At 44.4% G+C, this 20,383-nt stretch overlaps 2 protein-coding genes and 2 long non-coding RNA genes across 9 annotated transcripts; 2 read left to right on the forward strand and 2 right to left on the reverse strand.

The window, feature by feature from the left end:
* Positions 1 to 122: 122 nt before the first annotated feature.
* LOC135611331 (uncharacterized) lies at positions 123 to 5,514 on the forward strand. 2 transcript variants are annotated; one of them, XR_010486519.1, is made up of 3 exons: positions 179 to 1,284; positions 1,387 to 1,441; positions 5,072 to 5,514. It is a non-coding gene; the product is annotated as an uncharacterized LOC135611331 (long non-coding RNA). The 2 variants fall into 2 exon arrangements; XR_010486518.1 differs by having other exon boundaries at positions 123 to 1,441.
* On the reverse strand, positions 1,634 to 4,581 carry LOC103982159 (probable receptor-like protein kinase At5g61350). The gene has a single exon (XM_009398990.3). The coding sequence runs from the start codon at positions 4,417 to 4,419 to the stop codon at positions 1,813 to 1,815; it is 2,607 nt and encodes an 868-aa protein (XP_009397265.2). The 5' UTR covers positions 4,420 to 4,581; the 3' UTR covers positions 1,634 to 1,812.
* A 746-nt stretch (positions 5,515 to 6,260) lies between the features above and the next one.
* On the forward strand, positions 6,261 to 9,253 carry LOC103982158 (transcription factor bHLH113). 4 transcript variants are annotated; one of them, XM_065107023.1, is made up of 8 exons: positions 6,261 to 6,568; positions 6,691 to 7,891; positions 7,990 to 8,121; positions 8,241 to 8,306; positions 8,504 to 8,569; positions 8,694 to 8,744; positions 8,841 to 9,017; positions 9,107 to 9,253. In XM_065107023.1, exons 2-7 carry the CDS (start codon positions 7,559 to 7,561, stop codon positions 8,988 to 8,990), a joined length of 798 nt encoding a protein of 265 aa, XP_064963095.1. In that variant the 5' UTR covers positions 6,261 to 6,568; positions 6,691 to 7,558; the 3' UTR covers positions 8,991 to 9,017; positions 9,107 to 9,253. The 4 variants fall into 4 exon arrangements, with proteins under 4 accessions (XP_064963095.1, XP_064963097.1, XP_064963094.1 ...); XM_065107025.1 differs by having other exon boundaries at positions 8,841 to 8,952; XM_065107022.1 differs by having other exon boundaries at positions 6,691 to 6,904; positions 6,984 to 7,891; positions 8,841 to 9,253.
* Positions 9,254 to 11,202: 1,949 nt separating this feature from the next.
* On the reverse strand, positions 11,203 to 19,226 carry LOC135611332 (uncharacterized). 2 transcript variants are annotated; one of them, XR_010486522.1, is made up of 3 exons: positions 18,454 to 19,226; positions 18,297 to 18,352; positions 11,203 to 17,578 (listed from the first exon to the last, which is right to left on the reverse strand). It is a non-coding gene; the product is annotated as an uncharacterized LOC135611332 (long non-coding RNA). The 2 variants fall into 2 exon arrangements; XR_010486521.1 differs by having other exon boundaries at positions 11,203 to 18,352.
* Positions 19,227 to 20,383: the final 1,157 nt, after the last annotated feature.

A 20,383-nucleotide genomic window follows, 5' to 3' on the forward strand; every position in this document is an offset into this window, starting at 1 on the left:
TTTACTTGAACAATTGTCAACAGTAGCACCACTTTGCTTTGGTTAAAGTGCTGGTAATCTTCAGTTTACGCATGAAGTTAGTACATAACAAATTTCTATTGTACGTAGGTGAGTTATCAAATATCGTATATAATCTCCGTCGAAGAAAACAGAAGGAATGCCATGTCATCGTATCAGACTTCATTTGCCATGCATGTAGTACATATCTGTTTATTATCTGTGGAATTGCCCCCAGTCATCTAAGTACATAGTTAACCAAGCATGAGTAGAAGCTTATTTATTGCTCGATGTTTATCGGATTCGGGTTCGTGTTTGGCTCCTGGCGACGGATCCAGTTCGGATTCCTCATGTTGAATGCGCAGGACGACGTGGCATTTTCGGTCCTGTCGCGTGCTATCTCTCGAACCTTCGATCCCGGCCACCGCCGCTGCCCTCTTTTAACTCCTCGAATCAGAAGTGCCCAATCCCCTTCCTCTATTCGAACGAGACTCGTGCTGCAACGGCGTCCGTGCTGGTACTGTTCTATCGATCCTCGACCTTTTGTGTTCTCCTGGTGTTCGAAGCTATTGCGATCGCTGATCTGGATCCTCGATGCGATGTCTGCAGCAGCCCTCAGGTCATACTGCTGAACGAGGGGGACAACACGTCCCAGGGGAAGGCACAGATGACGAGCAACATCAAGATGGAAACCAAAGTGCCTGGGATCTCCTCGACATCGTCCATACCGCCGCCAAGATCATGGATCTCCTCGACATCCATGATCTTGGATCTCCTCGACATCGTCAACATCAAGATGGAAACCAACGCCACAAATCATGGATCTCCTCGACATCGTCCATACCACCGCCAAGATCCTCGTCGGCGGTTGCCAAGTCGCAAGACTCCGAGGTAACTTGCCCGGCCTGGGATCACGAACGAACGGTAGGGCACGAGCAAAAGGTGCCAACGCCTGAAGATCAAGATGGAAACCAAAGTGTGTTTATGTCAACAAGAACCCATCGATTGATCAAGAAAGCAACGAACTGCTGATCCGGGTTTAACCGCTGTCAGATGGATCATGGATGCATCTCGCATCAGCAGTTTTCTTATGCACACAACGGTGACTTCTTGTAAGTAGCTTTGGGTACCGACTACAGAGTCACACACTCTGAACCTTGTACAGGTGGGTGATGGAACTACTACCACTGTAGTTCTTGCTGGGTGAGCTCTCTCCGAAGAGGCTAAAACCTGTTCTTGGAGATGGGAGTCCTTTCACAGAGTCTAATCCGAAGTTGCAGGACTGCAGTCAGTATCTCACTGCTCTCTCTCTCTCTCTCTCTCTTTCTTGGTAATGAATGCTCATTGAATTGAATAACGTGTTTTACATGGCATTAACAAAAAATAAAGAAGTAGGCCTCACCGTAGAAGCGATGGGCCTTTCGAGGAAAGCAATCATTCTGGGGTATGTATATCTTTACTGGCAATTTCTAAATATCTTATTGAAGCGTCTTAAATTATGCTGTTGGCTTTAGTGGCTTCCATACTAAATAGATTAATGACAGACATGTCACATATATATATATATATATATATTCGATGGAAGTCCATACCACTGACATCACAAGGAATGTTTTGATCATATGTGAGATAAAAATAAGATACAATCGAGCTGGAGACAAAGCCTGTATTACATGCAAATGTAGTGTTATTCACACCAACAAAATCAGAAACGAAGAAATATGATAATTACTCTGTTGTTGTCGGGAAGAACGCTGATAAATACTTGTCATGGCTGCCTCTGATCGAAGAACAGAAGAAGGTTTCTTTCTCTCTTCACCTCCCTTGGAACAGTGGACCGGCAATCGGGGTCGAGTCATCGTTGATCACGGCGTGGCCCTCATCTCCTTTGCGAACTGGGCTCTCTTGTGCGACGTTGTTGGCTTTCTCGTCGGAGGAACCCTCACCGGGATGTTCCATGACCGCGTCCTGCAGCTGCAAGGCGTACTCGAGGTTCCATAAGACATCGCCCATGGACGGCCGATCGACTCCGTGGTCGGCCAGGCACTTCTCCGCAGCCTCCACATACTTCTTCAGAGACGCTGGGCTGATGGTGCCAACCAGGTGGGGGTCGATGATCTTCTCCAGCTGACCCTTGCGGTGGCACTGCATCGCCCACTCCGCCAAGTTCACCTGCTCCCTTGGGAGCGCCGGGTTGATGGCGGACCTCGCGCACAGCACCTCGAAGAGCACCACCCCGAAGGAGTACACGTCCGACTTCTCCGTCAGCTGCTGGCGCCGGAAGTACTCGGGGTCCAAGTAACCGAAGCTTCCTTTCACGGCGGTGCTGACATGGGTCTGCTCCAGGGACGGGGCGGCCTTGGAGAGGCCGAAGTCGGCGACCTTCGCCACCAGGTTTTCGTCGAGCAGGATGTTGGTTGTCTTGACGTCCCGGTGGATGATGCCCTGTGAAGCACCGGTGTGGAGGTAATGGAGGCCTCTCGCGGCCCCGATGCAGACCTCCAGCCGCTGTTTCCATGATAGCGGAGGGTGGCCGGCGCTGCCGTAGAGATGGTCCCTCAACGGGCCGTTGGCCATGAACTCGTACACCAGGATCATCTCGTTGTTCTCGTCGCAGCAGCCGATGAGTGACACTAGGTGGCGGTGCCGAAGCTTTGACAGCATTTGGATCTCTGTTTGGAACTCATTGATCCCCTGCTCCGACGACGGATTCCCTCGTTTGATGGCCAATTTGGTGCCGTCGTCTTGCATGCCCAGGTAAACCTTTCCGAAACCCCCGATGCCGATCACCTCCTTCTCGTCGAAGTTCTTCGTGGCTTCCCTTACCTCCGCTAACGTGAAGATCTTGCCGAGGCCAATGGTACCGGAGGAGAAGACGCCCGAGTAGCCGCTCTTGCTCTTGTGGGATCCGAAGCGGTTCCTGTAGCTCCCTTTGCTACAGCTGCTGCTTCTGCTGCTCATGAAGCTGCACTGGCTCGCGTGGAGCGGGAGGAGCCACGACGAGAAGCTGTTCCTCTTCTGCCAATCCGCTGGCCGCCGCCTCCACCGGCAGAACATCACCACCACCAGGCCCATCGTCAAGGCGCCCAACGCGAGGCCAACACCCGGTGCAACCTTCGTCACGATGCTACCGGGGGCCGCACCGCCATGGTAAGACCCGTCCACCGCAAACAGGCCGTCCAAACTCCCCGCCGCGTTGCTCATCTTCATCACCTCGAGTCCGTTGAGGATGGCGTTGGGAGTTCCGGACGCCGAGTCGGGGGTCGGCCCGACCTGCACCAGGATGGTCGAGTTGGTTATGGTGGTGGCGTTGACGGCGAAGTCCTTGTAGTAGGCGACTGCGAGGCCCGAGGTCAACGACGAGAGGTCGAGGGTGGAGACGGCCATCAGCCCGTTGATGTACACGTTGAAGTAGAGCGTGTTGAGGCTCTTGCTGACGATGTCGCACAAGTGCATGCGGATCAAGTACGAGAAGGCTGGGTCAGCAACCATCTCCCATGTGATGTTGAAGTTGGGAACGGCCGTGTTCGAGTTGGCCATCTCATCCGCACTCGAGTAGACCGTGCTCGGCGCGATCAACGGCGTCACCGACCCGTCGTCGGGGTACTTTATCGTCTTGGTGGACACCGACACGTTCTGGGCGGCTGCGGGGACCTTCAGGAATCCGCCGTCGGTCCGCCATTTCCTCCCCAGCGTGTCGTCGACGGGCACGATCTCCCGTCCCCCGACGTTGAGCCGGTAGGCGACCTCGAGAGCCAACTTGGAGACGCCATTAAATTGGCCAGCGGGAGAGATGGCCGCGGCGAAATCGGCGATGAGATTGTCCGGCGCCGACACGACCTCGACAGCGTTGATGAACGCGAGGGACCCCTTCTTGGGCGCGAATGTGAGGGAGACCTTGTCGCCGGAGACGACGACCAGGTACTCCTTGACGACAGCGGAGGCCGGCGAGTCCGGGGTGAAGTCATGGAGGAGGACAATGTCGTCGGTGCTCACGGTGAAGACGGCGGACGTGAGGTTGTACTTGGCGTTTGCGAACGCGTACAAGTAGAGGCGGATCCAGTGGCGGCCGGGCTTGGAGACGAAGAAGCTGTAGGTGGAGCGGCCGTTGAAGACCCTGGCGGTGAGGTACAAAGGCGAAACAGAGGAGTCAGCGGTGGAATTGTCGGCGGAGACGTTGATATCCTCATTGGTGGAGAGGAAGGAGGAGGACTGCGGGTCGGAGCGGAAGACGCGGCCGTCATTGAGCTGGGTGCTCGTGGACGCGCCGCAGTCGAGGAGGTAGTTGTCGGAGGGGGTAAACTTCACCGAGGCCGAAGCCGACGACGCAACATTGGTGTCGGTGGCGAGGAGGAGGAAGAAGAGAAGGGAGACAACGACTGGTCTCATCGTCCCCACCCCATGCTTCTCTCCTGCAGGCATATTAGGATCGGTATGAACGCTCAAAAGCCAGAATGCCCGCCGGCGTGCATGGGGAGCCCCTGACACCGGCAGCTCCTAACGCTTTGCAGTTCTGCGGACGGAATCGCAGGAGGAAGCGGAAGTAGCAGCGAGGCCGAGGGGGAAGGAGAGTGAAAGAAATAGAATTCGGGAGTCGGCTTGGTTGGAAGCACGTAGCGGAGGCGAATGCGAGCAGACTTGGGGGCGACAGGCTTCTTGATTATTCTTGAAGTTCTCGTTATGTGGACACCCGACGTCCTACCCGCCTTGTGGGACGGGAGAGAGCGAGTGGGCCCACACACTCCCTCCAGTCAGTTGTCAGGTAAGTAATCCGAGCAACTCCCCAGCGGCGTCGAAGCCTGAGATTGGAGGAGAAGCGTAGTGGCTAGATGGAGCGCGACGGAGGCTCGATGGGAGAAGCCAGAGTGGATCGAGATGGGGAGAAGGGACCTACCGGCATAAAGTCAATCGGACGCTTGTGGTTGGACGTGGGGGCCTCGATGCCCCGCCGCGTTCCAGCTGGGGATGTCTCCTTCCTATCCTTCATCATCATCATCATCATCATCTTCTTCTTCTTCTTCTTCTTCTTCTTCTACCTGTCAGTTAATTGCGTTGCTGTTGTTAATGAATGAAGGGGGGGCGTTCCATTGGCTGACACAGGAGAACTGGCAGAAGCGATGAGAGGGACGCATCGGGAAGAGTCCTCCTAATTGGATCTCCCAAGAGGCCAGACAATAGCTTCAAAGAAAATGATTCAACCTATAATGAAATCACAGTACCAAAACCAGAGAAGATGACGCCCTTGGCCCTTCACATCACGTTGGCGTTTATAGGAATGAAGCTGTGTACATTAATTCTTTACCGATCCCTGCGGTAAAGAATTGTCTTACCAATGACCAATGGTGTATTGTCTCAAGTAGCCCAAAGCCTTTGTCTGGGGGTCTAATGGAGTCGATCATCTAACCTGTAACTCTTTTCCGTGAGTTCCTCATTTCTCGTTCCTATACTGCAAGCTGAAACTTGTAGGACTTGCTATTTCAGTATTTTTCTTAATCTTAAAAGATTGCTATCCCATAATTTTGTGGAAGGCACAAATCAGTGATGCTTTCTTTCTTGGTCCTCGAGAACATGAGTGGCACTTCCTCCACGGCTGTAGAACATATAAAACACTAGGCTCGAACTAATAAATGGGACCAAATTAGTGTTTGTGCCACACATGTCTTGGCCTCTGGTCCTCCAAGATTTGAATCATCTACCTACTTATTCTTCTGATCTCTTTCTTCTACCTTGACATGGTCCACGTTCTTCAATTTTGTTACTGACCAAAATTATTAGAACCTACCGACGATCTTAAGCCGTTAAAATTTTATTTTTTTATTTTTTTTATAAATTAAAATTAAGTATAAAAATCATCCATTCCAAAATATTAAAATTACAAAATCATCGATTTTGAAATATATATATATATATATATATATATTAATATAATTTTAATATTTTAATATATATATATATATATATATATATATATATATATATATATATATTTTAGTTTTTCAAACCTATGAATCGAATCATCTCGAGATGATTCTCGAGCAATTAATTCCTACTCTGTTTGGAATCGATAAATCGTCAGGCCGATTCGATTTCAGTTTTAGTTCGAATCGAATCAATGGAATTTTTTTTTCTTCCTATATTCTAAATATTAAGTTCAAAATTCAAAAATACATAAAATATTCTTCAAGGTAAATTATTTTTATGCTTTTTTATGATCACTACATCGGCAATAATCCCTCCTGTTCTTCATTCATGGACCTCAAACAGTGTGCAACCGTCGCTGCTGGGGTCCCTTCTCATGGTGAGCCAAGCAACATCGAGTTGGTTCCCGGCTTCCCCGGTTGTTTGCTACTGATGACAGCGACAGGCCACAAGGCGATCATCGCTCCTGATGGCGGCCGGCCGAGAACAGAGGAAGGAAACACAGAGAGAGGTGATGAGGTCACTGGCGACATCAACTACAGCTACTTGCAAATGCGCTTACCACACTGCCTGTCTTCTTCGCCCTATTTTTGATCTGTGTCAGCATCTCTGTTCCATCCCTGACGCTTCAACCAACTTCGCCTCCTCACAGGTTACTACATCTCATCCGACCAGCGATGGAAAACTACAGGAAGTTAGGTGCAACTTACAATGTCTCATGTTATCAACTGATCATGTTTGCCCTTTTCTCCTTCCTCCTTTTCTTGGCTACAGAGCGACGACAGACATGGCAGGAGGTTTGCGTTGAATCCAACACAAACATGACGGACACATGTTTGTTAAAATGCCTTGCAGCGGGCAAACGTAAAGACACGACCCCGAGTCCAGTTCAATCCACGACGATACCATAAAGAAAACATATACATACATGTGGTAGAGGCTTTTGAGGCCGAGCGGAGGGAAATGTTTCCGAAGAGAGCAGTAACAGGTGCATTCATCTCTGGACATGAGCTCTGTCTTCTTGCCAAGGTTACCAACAAATGCATCATCCGAAGCTCTGTTTCCAGGGATGTTTATAGCAAGGAGAAAACAACGAGCGTGCTGGGCTATTACTCGCTGACAGTGACAATGCCCATTCTCCTTCATCCACGCCATGACAGCGACGCATGGAGACACGGGAATTAAATAAGAGCCCAACGGAGGCGAGTGTTTTGAGTTAGAACTCGAGAAGCGACACCGAGGCACGGTTTCTGATTCTATAGGGTTTGGGGTGGCGGTTTTGACCGACTGGAATTGCACCGAAACCGAAGCAGCGCCACAGCGATCAGCGTCCTTCGCCACCAACAACACGAGCCGGCACACATGCGACGGATCCCACCCCTTCGTTCTCCCATCCACGGTCGGGGTACGGCAGAGGAAGATATAGAAGCGCAGAGGTCATGGAGACGACCTCTCGGCTTCGGCTGAGACCTCCTCCTGCCCTTTCCGCTTCCAAAGAGGACTGTTTGCTGGTGCTCAGTGCGTGCTCAGTTCGAGCGTGTGGAGGGGTGAAAAGATTAGGAGAAAGACCACTGACTTGACAGCACTGCTCTCGTCTTCCCCCCTCCCCCTCCCCCCGCGTCGCTTCGGGTGAAGTGTTTCCATGGAAGAAGAGGATGGATTCGACCACATGGAGGAAGGAGGATTCTTGGAGTTGCTGGGCTCCGGAGGCGAACAGGGCGGCTACCTCTTCGACGCGCCTTCTTCCCTCTCTTCCCCGTCGTCTTCTTGCTACTCTTCTCTGACAGCGGCGCAGATGCTTTGTTTCGGTGGGAAGGAAGAGGCGGCTCTTGCACCGCACGGAGCGCTTGCCCAGAGATCAGCAGACAATTCCTCCATCTCTTCCCTCTCCTCCTCGCCTAACTCCACCGCCACCACCACCACCACCACCACCACCACCATTAATATCAACAGCGGCAGTTCTAAGACATCAAAGGTACCCGATTAAGCTCGACTTCATCCACCTATTTGCCTGTCGTCATGCTTTGTTGCTATAAACATGGCTTGGTTGGCTGATCGCCCTGTTTCACATAGAAGAAGGCCGGGAGTGGGGGAGGTGGTGGAGGGAGGAGAACAGCGAGTGTGACGACGACTTCAACCACTCTCAACGCGAACAAGAAGCCAAAGACCGAGGCCTGTGCTTCTGCTGGTCATGGCGCTATCAAGGTGTCTGTTCTTCAACTGTTCAGTACTCGGTCTACGTAATTGGTCCTTTTACATTGGTTCACGGGTTGTTCTACCGTTACTGTTTCCCATTGATAAGATTGGGTGCGAACCATGTGCAGGTGAGGAAGGAGAAGCTGGGAGATCGAATTATGGCATTGCAGCAGCTGGTGTCTCCGTTTGGCAAGGTCTCTTGCATCATCAATCTCCTCTTCTTTGCTTTGCTTCTCTTCTCATTCTCGTTTGCAGTTAATTGCAAGAGGCCGCCTTTGCTTCTTGTTGTCTCTGCCTCTTGGTGTTGGTGTTCACCAACAACAAGCAATCATACAAGGTATCAGTTTTCTGGTCCCTTTAGACCTTGACCGACCCTGTGCAAATTTGGCAGTCTGATACGGCCTCGGTCCTGCACGAAGCAATGGGCTACATCCGCTTCCTGCATGACCAAGTCCAGGTATATACGTGTACCCTCCCTCTCGCTCTCCTTCTCCCTCTCACATTGATACATGTTCTTTCCGTCTCTCGTATTAATGAAGAGCTCTCTCTCTCTCTTACAGTTCCGTGTTGTTTTGTGTCAGGTTCTGAGCTCTCCGTACCTGCAAGGCATGTCATCTTCGGATCACATCCAAGTATGAAGAATTAGACAATGTTTTTACTGCTTCAGCTCTCCTCTTTAATTTGAGCAAACGTAGGTGATTTATTTGGTGTCGATCGTGATGATGAAGGATGGGCGAGGGAACGATCTGAGAAGCCGGGGCTTGTGCCTGGTCCCCATCTCATGCACGGAGCACGTAACAAACAGCAATGGTGCTGATCTATGGTCCCCGGCCATGGGAGGTGGCGAGCCCTCTCCTTCTCCTTCTTCGAAGCACTAAGCAAGCGTCTTCTCTTCTTTCCTTGGTGTAGTGTACTCTTTTCTTCTTGTGTTTTGGGCCTCTTCTCCTTGTTTGTCTTTAACACCCCGTCTCGGGTTGCTGCTTGTTCTCTTCAGGCGTGGGAACATTAACAGAAGAAAAAGGAAGCTAATCATACATACATAGGGTAAGTATGGCTTCTCAACTTCATATAGCTTCAGCATATTAACTTGCTTCTATAGAAGAAGAAGAAGAAAAAAAAGGCATGTTTAGAAGATAATTAACACCAGGAAGAAGCAAAACAGCAATTTTTTGTGGGGTTCTCCCTCTGTTCTTCTATTGTACTGCTTTCAAGTTGGAAGGTGGGAGTTTTTCGTGTTTGATTAACCACATGAAGAGACCTCATGTTGCTTTGTTGACTTTAAACCTCATGTTGGTTGGAGTTGCATACATGCACTGAGATTTATCTTCACCTCACAATCAACAAGTTGTAGCTGTTGCACAAAATTTAAGGGAAGGGAAAACAATGAGACAATAGTTTTACACCGGTAGTCACTCTTGCTCATTTGAGGGGGGTTTTACTGATGATGAGAGTCAGGTTTGATGGAAGTGTTTGGGTTTGATGGAAGAGGCAGGCCACCACTCTCAAGCTAAATATAGATATATCCCTCCTTGAGGGTTAAGAGCGACATAGATGTCGTGGACCCTCCGAGATCGGGTGGACGGGCTTTTCGATCCGATTCCTTCTATACTCAAGTCAATAAAATAAAGAACAGAGTAATTCTAGTGAATAGTTATTAACTTTTATTTCTACGATATGATGAGCTTTCTCTAGCGGGTTTAACCTCGGTTGGGTTGTCATGTGTAGAGATTGTATTGGACTGAATATTTCTTTTATATCATTTGTCTCCCCCCAAGATGTATTTTCGGAACTCTCTTAGAGCGATTCATTTATCTCTCTAACGTTTCGCTTAGTGTGGTCCGGGGCGGGTGTGTCGAATGGTGGAGGAAACAACACCACGTAAAACTATTACAACACTGCTTAGGAGTTTACATTAGACGGTGGAGTACCTCGATTGGTTGATCGACTAGTCCATCCAATTCAACACGTGATGGAGGGAGGGTGGAGGGCTTGATCGTCGCATAGAGTAGCTCGATTGATCCATCCACTTACCTAGGCTGATCCGATTGCCAAAGCACCCACTTCACTGCAGGAGAGAGAGAGAGAGAGAGAGAGAGAGTTTCAGCCAGCTTGTTAACAAGCCAAGGCTCCTACATCATGTAGTTGTTGTCACCGGGACGCATGGGTTCAGCAAATGTGTGCATTTCAATATTGCAAACAATCTGACAGAGCATGTGGCGACCACGTCCGAGATGACGAAGAGGGCGTCGTGGTGGAGGGTGTAGGCGTGGACGCCGGCAGTCGAGCCGAGAGGTGGATCGGCCGACAGGTGGGACTGATCCATATGGGGTGGTGGTGGAGCTTCGCTCGGAGAATGGTGGCGTGGAAGGACCAGTGGCGACGGCCCAATGAGGGCGGGCGTCTCGGCGGCGTGCTCTTTCCTGCCACCATCCCGTGCGCCTCGTCCAAGTACTACTGTTAAATGACAAGGTCACACGCGTTTTCGGTGAGCTTACCACCTGCCACACAAGGAGAAAGCGCCTTCGAAAAAAATTAAATCTTTCCAAAATGGTCCATGAAATGGTTACTTACTCTCACCTAGGGTCACCGGACTCGACTGCCAAGGACCGGATGCTCACTTCGGGTGTAATGGGTTCATTTTCGTGCCACAATCCCGTGCGCCTCGTCCGAGTACTGTCGGGTGAGAAGGTCACTTGCGTTTTCGGTGAGCTTACCACCTTCCGCACAAGGAGAGAGTGCCTTGGAAAAAATATTAAATCTTTGCAAAATCGTCCAAGAATTGGTTACTTACTCTCACCTGCGGTCACCGGACACGACTTCCAAGGACCGCACGCTCACGCTCACTTGAGGTTACAACGGTTCATATTTTTCGGGCCTTATTCGGACTCGCGGCGACCAAACTCTTCTATAGGATCGAAGACGGTAGGCGGATGTCCGCATTAGCTTACCCCCAACACATTTGACTCGGTAAATGCCATCAAAGCAATTAAAACGTTGCAAAATAGGACAATTTTTCGCGTGCTTACAAATCGACTCCGGTGAGCAGACTCACCGATATGCCAAAGTTCCACCCGAAACATAACACGCATATACACCAGTAGGCAAAAACATCCACATGAAATCCCCTACAAAAAAAGATTGATCAAACTATACACCAAACTAATCGGACTTTCAATCCATCCATCCATCAATAGCTGGTGGATAGCCAAATGCCGTTCCATAGTAGCACCCCCCATACAAATTGCTGAATGAGGTTCCTCACCTCAGTCGGGACAGACAATTGCCATGCTAAAATGGCTGATGATGATGACTGTTGGTACAACATGGTTCAATCAATTTTTTTTGTTAGGTTAGTGTACAAGTAAGTACAAACAAGGATCTCAGACTGCTTCCATCGCTGCCCAACCTCTTGAGAAGAAGAAGAAGCAGCGGGAGGAGATTTCTCCTGCCAGCGAGCACCCGATCAGCAATGTCAATTTGCTCAGAACTGCCTCAATGTCTGTAATCGACTAACGGATTGTCTTGAGTTCAGAAATGTTTTGGGCGAACAAAGCTTGCAACTAAGTTTCGTCACTCCAAACCTCAGACGCATCCACCAGACTGCAATCCTACTCATCGGAATGCAAGTATCTTAACCTACTATTTCTTCTCCTTCTCAGCTCCCATCCCCACGCCTTCCGCCCGTCGTTTGTCTGCTGTTTCTTTTTTTAGGTTCAACTTCATTCTTCCAATTATGTGCTTCAGGTGATCCTTTCTCATTGCTCACATTGGCAGAGGAGCCTTCAGCATTCCCTTTGCTCGACTTAGTGTTCTTTCTGCTCCAACGGGATTAGCAGATCAGGTCCTTTATCAGGAATCGTTCGAGAAGTTGCTGCAAAACCATCTCCTGATCTGCAGAGGAAGCATCATAGCAGTACAGTTGTGTGTTCAGAAGAGAGAAGAAGAAAGGGTTAGAAAAAACAAGAAACAGATAAAACAGTGAAAGAAAAGCAAGGTGTAGACCTTTCTAGCAGTCACCCCTGGTTCTCCTGCAAAACCTTCTTTTGCCTCATGGTTAGGATATTAATTTTCTTTTAAGATTTCCTTAAGTTTCTGCAAACATATATAATGATCGATTCACATGTTTCCCAATAGAGGTTTTAGTCACTATGGGCTCAGACAAGATACATGTAATAATAGTGTAATAACTCAACTTCAGTCCCACATCAAAAGCAGAATAAAACTTTAGGTAATAGGTATACTATCATCAACTTGAACTTAAGTATTTTGGACCAATGATTCATGTTTGAAAAAGTTATTAGGCCATGAATGGAATCATAACCAACAAATAATAATTCAAATAGAAAAGGAATACCCGTGGCCATGACCAAAGGGTCATGATAAGAGCCACTGCTGGATTGGGCTTTGTGTGCACCATACTACAGTTTTGGATTTGATTCACCTTGATCTCACATGGGAACATGAAGAAGAGTTGAGTTAGTCTATTTAGTTTATAAGCGATTTAGACTTAAACATTTTGACCGGTGATTCAAGCTCAACAAAATTTAATAAATTAATGGATCGATTATCCCATTGAAACCGCATCATGATAATAGTACAAAAATCAATGAAAAAGATCCTTTATGGCATGATCATTAACAGTAAAGCAACAACAAAGTAAACCACGCGCTTCCCATGAAAGTACTGGATAGTGAAAGAAACACTCTCCGTTATTGAAAAGGCTAGAACATATGTACAGCAGCAGCCATGATATCAGGGAACTTACGATGGGAACAAAAGCAGGAAACTAGATGCCCTGACAAAATTGTGACAATATTGAGAGATGCATAAAGCAAACAAAGGGTTTACTAAAAATTCATTGTCACAATTTCATGACTCGTTCAGAGTCCTGACATAAACTATCCAAAGAATAGGCAATCAAAAACATATACGTCCAGTCAATTACTTCTATCTACATTCATATATTGATTGATATTTAAAACAAAACCTGCAAATATAAGATGGAACTCATCATTTTAGCATAAAACACTCATTCTCACTGTTGAAGGTTCAAAGAACCAAGGTGCAGTGAAGTGCCAACCTATACATGTACACATAGCAAAGCAAGACACATCTCACAACATTAAAGATGGGACAAACCTAATATTAATTAAGTTCACTAATTTATGTGCAAAAATGTATTGTGGCTCACTAATTGAAGTATAGAATGTTGTATCAATTAGACGAAGAAAATAACATTGATATACGAGAAAAGAAAAAAAAAATAATGACAAAAAGAAAGGATATAGGAGCGAGGAGGATGACTCGACATGTCCTTGTTTAGTGACATAACCCTTCCCAATTAAGGTAAAAAACTTCTCCGGTAGCTGGTCTCCTTTCTTTTCTCAAAGAACATTACTTTGACCACATGGATCACACAGATCTTACATGTATTAATGACAACAAAACTGGTAATATTATAGTTTGTAACATCTCGCTAGACTCTTATGATCACACCTTAAGCACACCCCTACTGAGACTGATGCTCATGATAGTAGTTTTATGTTGCTCAAAGACGAAACACGAGGTGCCCAAACTCAACCTCGATCCAGAGAACATTTCATCTAGAACATAGAACTAAAGACTTTGAGCTAAGCCTAGTTAAAGGGTAAGCCTAATACACAAGGTGCCAGTGCAAGGTTTGGAGAGTTGGTGTATACAACTTTACCCCACAAACAGAGAAACCTTCTAGTCTAGCTAAGATTAGTCTAACTTGAACTGATTGCCAAAGAAAAGGTTTCAAGAATGATGGTCATCTCATAACATGAGGGAAAGAAAAGGGAAGGAAAACATGGGCACTAGCCCCAAAATTGCAAGCATGTCAAAGATGCCTAGGCCTCCAATGCACCTACAAGTTAGGCAAAAATCAACTAACACATCATATGAAAAATTAATTTGCCCATTCAAAGCCACCATTTTGAATGAGTTCATTAATCAAGGTATAATATTGTTACACATTTCCTGCTCCATGAGTAATAAACCAGTTTGCTTTCTTGTGCATGAATGGAGAACTATTGCCATTAAACAACATAGCATAAAAGAACAGAATTTAGGTTCAATGTCACGATAAGCACTTTTAGGGCTAGATTAATATTTTTTATTATTTAGGATGACAAAAAGGTCTAATAAATAATGTAGGGGCAATATTGGAAAAAAAATTTAAGATTTTCTACTTATTTTCTACTTAAGGAGGACCCCCACCCCTATTTTTTCACCTTGGACCCATGGAGCCATCGTTGTTGGTGGCAGCAGCTCAGCCTCATCAAGATCAAGGAGCCCTAAATTTAGAGACGAATAAGGGGATCAACAAAGGGATCCAGTAAGATCTCTTTAATTTCGATTTAACGAGTAGTGCAGTTTTTTCTTCCTTCTTTTGGTAAACCCTAAAATCCAAACCCTAGCTAACCCTCTCTCAAAAACATCTCATGAAGTAATTGGTTTTTGACTTCTTTTTGTAATTATTAGCATCGTCTAAAGTAGCCCGGTTACATTTTTCTCATCTTTAGATTTTGTTGCTTCTTTGGTGTCATTCCCATCTCAAACAAATATTTTAACTCTTCAAACTAAGCACATTTATAAACATTTAACTTTAATGTATCTTTACTTCAAAATATGCGTATTTTGTCATACTCATCATATAAGAAACACATTCAACAACCAACGAGTTAATTGTATTATACATTAAGATGTGGACTACTAAATGCTCGATTCAAGCCTCTTAGTATCTACGTAAACCTATATTCCCAGGGACTAGATTGATCCCACCAAATGACTATGGATTGAGCTAACTTGAGTCTAACCTCATCACCCCAAGTAGCACAAAACAAAGGCATTCAAGGTGTACGCATACAATATGTTATAGCAACATGTCACACCATACAAGCACAACTAGAAGTCCATAACTATAGTTGATTACAACCTAAACTACATAGTTCATGAGTTTCAACACACATAAAAAAACTTCCAATTCAAATGAAAAGCAAGTAACAAGAATGCTACTGTCAAACAGTCTCCAACAGTTTATTACTTCTATATTTGCTTTTTAATAGAGGTCTTGGACCCATTCATTTGACTTAGTCGCTGCCACTTCCTGATTATTAGTCGTTCCATTCATGCTTGTGTTGAGTTCATGATTTTCACTTATATTTAAAGCTGGTTCTGTCACATGCATAGAGATATCTTCATTTGAAAGAAAAATCAACAAGAGTGAGACGAGTATTTACAAAAAATACTCAATAAGCGCACACGCCTCCCTCGTAAGGCGACTAAGCAAAAATTTAAACATGTTATAACTATTCATGTCACATCGAAAAACATAATAATATATATATCATATACTTTTCATATTCCTTTCAGAAAATATAATAACTAGATAGTCAAGTACGTACTAAACCCAAGGGAATCAAACCCCACCCTGTGGACAATAACCTTGGTGGACTTAAGTGTCACCCCACATGTCGGGTTACGGGTTTACCACCCAAGGGTACTTTTCTCAGAAGATGATAGTATATTACCTTAGAAAATCATCTTATAACATATTTTCTTTATAATTCTCCATACAAGACTACTACCAGGTATCACTTATACTACCTCATTGCCTCTGCCTCGATGGACTTAAACGTCATCTCTTCTATCACAAACAAAGCCATATATTAGGTGTTCGATGTAATGCTCACGTATGTCCGTATCTTTCGGTTTTGTTTATGCTTTGTACAGCATGTAGAGGGCTTGCAGTAGATTTGGCAGCCCCATTTTGGTTGGCTTTTGTGGTTATTTTAGGCTTGTAAAACGCAGGTTGTGTGCAATCGACGTACAAAGGAAAAACTACTCAATAACAGGCATTCAAGCAACCATTTTGAGGGTTTTCTAGCTTCGCAGAGTGGTACGAAGTGTCAGCCAACATAACACCCAGGAAACTACCCGAGTGGCACATAGCTAGATGAGCCTTTGGGGTAGTGTCCAAGGTTGGTTCGCTATCTTGTTCTACAACAGTGTCATATGGACACTTATGGAGGCTTTTAACAATGGCAGACCACCTTGGACCCTTTGTCGTTCGACCATTCAGAGCTTACAAAGTCTATGTTTGTACTTTGCATTGTCTATCAAGTACTTGCTGAAATGATTGCTTGTGGATCATGAGTTAAACGCATCCTCTAATTCGTTTTTTCTTTTGCAAGTCCTTAAGGGACCATAAAAGGTTTCGGGGAGGCTGACCCTTTGTGGACAGATACGCAAGGGTGTCGTACGACTTAGGCAAAATCAGCTAAGTTTGTGACAGTTCGAAAGTTTACCACCCTTAGAATCCCTGATGAGGTATAAGGCTTTGTAGTAGAACTAATGAGAACTAACTTGAATATATATATATATATATATATATATATATATAATGTTACCATTTATCTTTGCACTTGCTATAAACATGTCTTTTCTCATACAAGAATTTATGACAAATAAAAATTCATGATTAAAACAATCATACATGGACAACAATTTAATAACTAGCACATCATGGAAGCATGTCATAACACAAACATTAAGACATGGATCATCTTTAAACTAGAACATATAATACTTTATCATATCCAAACAATAGAAATACATGCTTATCCTGATTTGTTTACTATTCAAAAATAATAATTAAAATATTATTTCAAAAGCACCTATTTAGGCTGACAAGCCACTTACCTCAAGTTTAGGCTTTCAACCAATCTATCATTCAAGCCCTAAAGAAAAAGATAAGGATTTGATTATTTAATTATACCATAATCATAAAATAAAAAAAATACCTTTTCTCTTTATATTTAGTTTTACCTTTTTTTAAAACCATAATAATATATTTTAATATCATTAGCCTTAATTAGTTTTACACTTTGACTTAACTAATCTTCGTATGAAGCATGGGTTGTACTCTAGTCATCATTAAATTTGGCATTTTTAACCAATTGCCATGACAATTAATTTTTTGTATTGTTTTCTTGGTTTTGGAAAAACTTTTTATGATGTCAAACACAATAAACACCATTAGCATATCTATGTTCCACGTACCAGAATTTTGAATTTAATGATCATTATTTTTTGTTTAACATAATAAAATCATAAAGTCACATTGGTAGAACAAAATAAACTCATATGCAGTAGCTAATTAGATTAGAATAAAACCAAATCAAAAAATTATCTACTCAATCTTGCATAAAGTCAGTTGCAATCATGGTAGAAAGATAAAGTTTGTATTTACAATGATTCAATATTTGCACTTACCATGGTGATCAGTAGCAAGAGGCAATTAATTGCCCGTGTCGGCCTCCTACAACCATTGGGTGTGACTGGTGCAAAATAGTCTTCTTCTTTTTTTTGCTTTATTGTTGCCTCTGAATTTGGATGCCTCTGAATTTGGATGCCTCTGAACTTGGACGGTGGAAGACTTACACTTAAACAACATAGGCTAGAATTCAAAGATTGATATTTGCAAACAAACATTATAAAGTAATTCTTCTCTTATGAAGAGCTAGTGAATATTAGAAAGATTATTCATGGTAGGGGTGTTCAGATCGAACCAACCGAACCAAAACTAAACCAAAATTGAATCGGTCTAGATCCAATTCGGCCAAAACTGGTTCATCAATAGTTCGATCTTGAAGTCTATAAATGGTTCTGATTTAGAAGAGTACTCTTCTTAGATTCGGTTAACCTGTTCGGACCAAACCAAACCGAAGAAGAAGAAAAAACTACACTCTTTATTAAATCAAAATTAAAGAGATCTTATCAGATGTTTTTGTTGATTCCCCTCTTCATCTCTAAATCAATGGGCTACTTGAACTTGATGAGAATGAACCGTCGCCACCAACAACGACGGTTCCACATGTCCAAGGTGAAAAAAAATAGAGGGCAGGATCCTCCTCAAGTAGAAAACCCTTTCTTTCAGTATTGCCTCTACATTATTTATTAGACCTTTTGACATCCTAAATAATAAAAAAAATATTAATGTAGTCCTAAAATTGCTTACTGTTACATCCTAGGATGTTGTAATCTTCAGACTCAACAAGACCAAGAAAACCTAGATTCGAAGAACACTCAATTGCCAATTTCCCAAACTTTACAATCCACAATTCCACTTGCTCAAAAGCTGCTTCCAGTAAATTCCTTACCGTATGCAGGTACAATATTTCTCGAGGCATTGCTGTGTGTGAAATCCAACGCTATGCTGTTAGGGCACAAGTATGTCCAAGAGAATTATTCTATCAGTAGAGGTCTTTTCCCTTTGAATGTAATTGAAATCAGGAAGAAGAAAAAAAACACTTATACCTAACTCACAAGATGAATCTTCAATGCACCTACAGTTATCTTTTAGAAGCTCAGAGAGTTCATACCGAGAATGGTAAGAACACATACTCTCTTGAGAAACTCTCGTCTCCCCCTCCTCCGACATATCACACTCCTTTCCCTTCCTCACACAACAATTTACTTTACCCACAAATCTTCTGCTACTCCCCGATCAAACTTCAGGGTTTCACCGATCAAACAATCAAGCAGCTCAAGAGATGTCCACAGACATTCAATTCCGCATCTATTCCGACCAAATCCTAGAACGCAACCGCTCCTCCTCTCACTCTGTTCGTTCTCCATTTTCTCACCTCTGATCGCACATCTCAACATAGCGCATCCAGCTCCTAAACCCCTTCCTTTCTTTTTCTCTTTCCTTCCTCCCTGGGGCACAAGACGATACACATGCCACGGCAAACCCATCTTTCACACACACCACAACCAAAACAAATCGTAAGCCAGCAAGACGCCCAGAAAACAACAAAAGAAGAAGGAGAAGAGGTGAGGATTTGAAAGAGAAAGGGGTGCCAAAGGCGGCGACGAGCGATCTTTTCTGGGTACTCTTGTTCTTACTTGGGCTGATCGTGACGCCGCTTCTTGCGCTCGGTGGGTGTTCGTTTCTTTGCCGCTGAATAATATATAGATCCATCCGCATGTACGCCCTATTTGTCACGATCGACCTAAAAAAGGGAGGGACGCCGCAGAGAAAGCGGTGTGCGGCGCAGAGAAAACAGAGAACAAAGGTCTTGGACTGCGGCCCGGCAGCGGCGGTCGGAGCAGTCGATTCGCGTCCCATATAGCAATGGTCGATGGACTCATGTGGCCTTCATTCATCGCTTCTTATGGGCCTCCAATAGAATCGAAGGCCCACATAAGGCCCATTTATAGTACTTATTAAAATTGGATCCCAAATAGATTTATTTATTTTTATAAAATCATTTCATTGAAAAAAAAAAAAAGAATTAAATCATCCAAAAAAGCTGAGCTATGTCTCCTTCGGGTTCGGATTAGATCCGACCATCGTTCCTATTTCTCTGATGATCCACTTTGGAGATAAACATACTATAAAGCCTCCATTTTATCCATTACGGTGTGGCATCACCATTCATCAGAACTGCTTGCCCTTCTTCGATCAGGGAAGTATGGGGGAAAAGAAAAAAGAATGGAAAGATATTTTTGGAAACAATGAGTTCAGTAAGTGTCTTTAATTCAACAGGAGAACTGACATGATCTCACAACAGGTGATAATGACAAGCTCTGGGTCTAAGAAAACCATACTCTATCATGTAGATCATATATCATGTAATATTGACTTGTTCTTCTAATCAAGCTTTATGTCATAATCATTCACAAAGGTCTAAGCTGCACATTAACTCATAATAATTATACAAAAGTATACGAGTGTAATGATATTAGTAGCTTTTGGGCCACACTTCGGATCATCTCTCTTACATGAAGAGCTAGGATCCTATGTGGACTCATTTGCGACTCGATGCACAAGTCAGCATCATAGGTTGTCATTCCAACTGTTGTTGCACCATCCATGATTGACACTCCTTAATTTTTGTGCTGTATTTTCGTCCTCTTTTTACGTCACCAATCATCCTAATCGTTTATTCCTTTAGAAATAGAAACTTCAAGTTGAGCTTAGAAGGTAGGTTGTCATGCTCAAGTTGATTAGGGTTCATAGACAAGGAGCAGCCATTAGCATATATAATATGATGCTACTCGAAGACTCATCCTTCTAGGGTTCTATCTATCTTAAGATTCTATTTAGCTCAAGGTGCTGCAGCAGCTTGTGTCAGCTAACTATCTATCAATCAAGTTATACCTAAACAAAATCCTATGTGAAGTAGGAGTCAGATCTCTCCACCTATCATATATTTTGATGAGAAAATAAGTGTGGATTTCA

This window comes from Musa acuminata, chromosome BXJ2-4, assembly GCF_036884655.1.
Source record: "Musa acuminata AAA Group cultivar baxijiao chromosome BXJ2-4, Cavendish_Baxijiao_AAA, whole genome shotgun sequence".
Lineage (NCBI taxonomy): Eukaryota > Viridiplantae > Streptophyta > Magnoliopsida > Zingiberales > Musaceae > Musa > Musa acuminata.

Excerpts from the sequence above, each read along its gene's own strand:
- LOC103982159 (XM_009398990.3), bottom strand. The coding sequence starts at position 4,419 with ATGCCTGCAGGAGAGAAGCATGGGGTGGGGACGATGAGACCAGTCGTT.
- LOC103982158 (XM_065107023.1), top strand. The coding sequence starts at position 7,559 with ATGGAAGAAGAGGATGGATTCGACCACATGGAGGAAGGAGGATTCTTG. Across the intron at positions 8,570-8,693 it reads TCCTGCATGACCAAGTCCAG|GTTCTGAGCTCTCCGTACCT; the intron begins GTATATACGTGT and ends GTTTTGTGTCAG. Across the intron at positions 8,745-8,840 it reads CATCTTCGGATCACATCCAA|GATGGGCGAGGGAACGATCT; the intron begins GTATGAAGAATT and ends GTGATGATGAAG.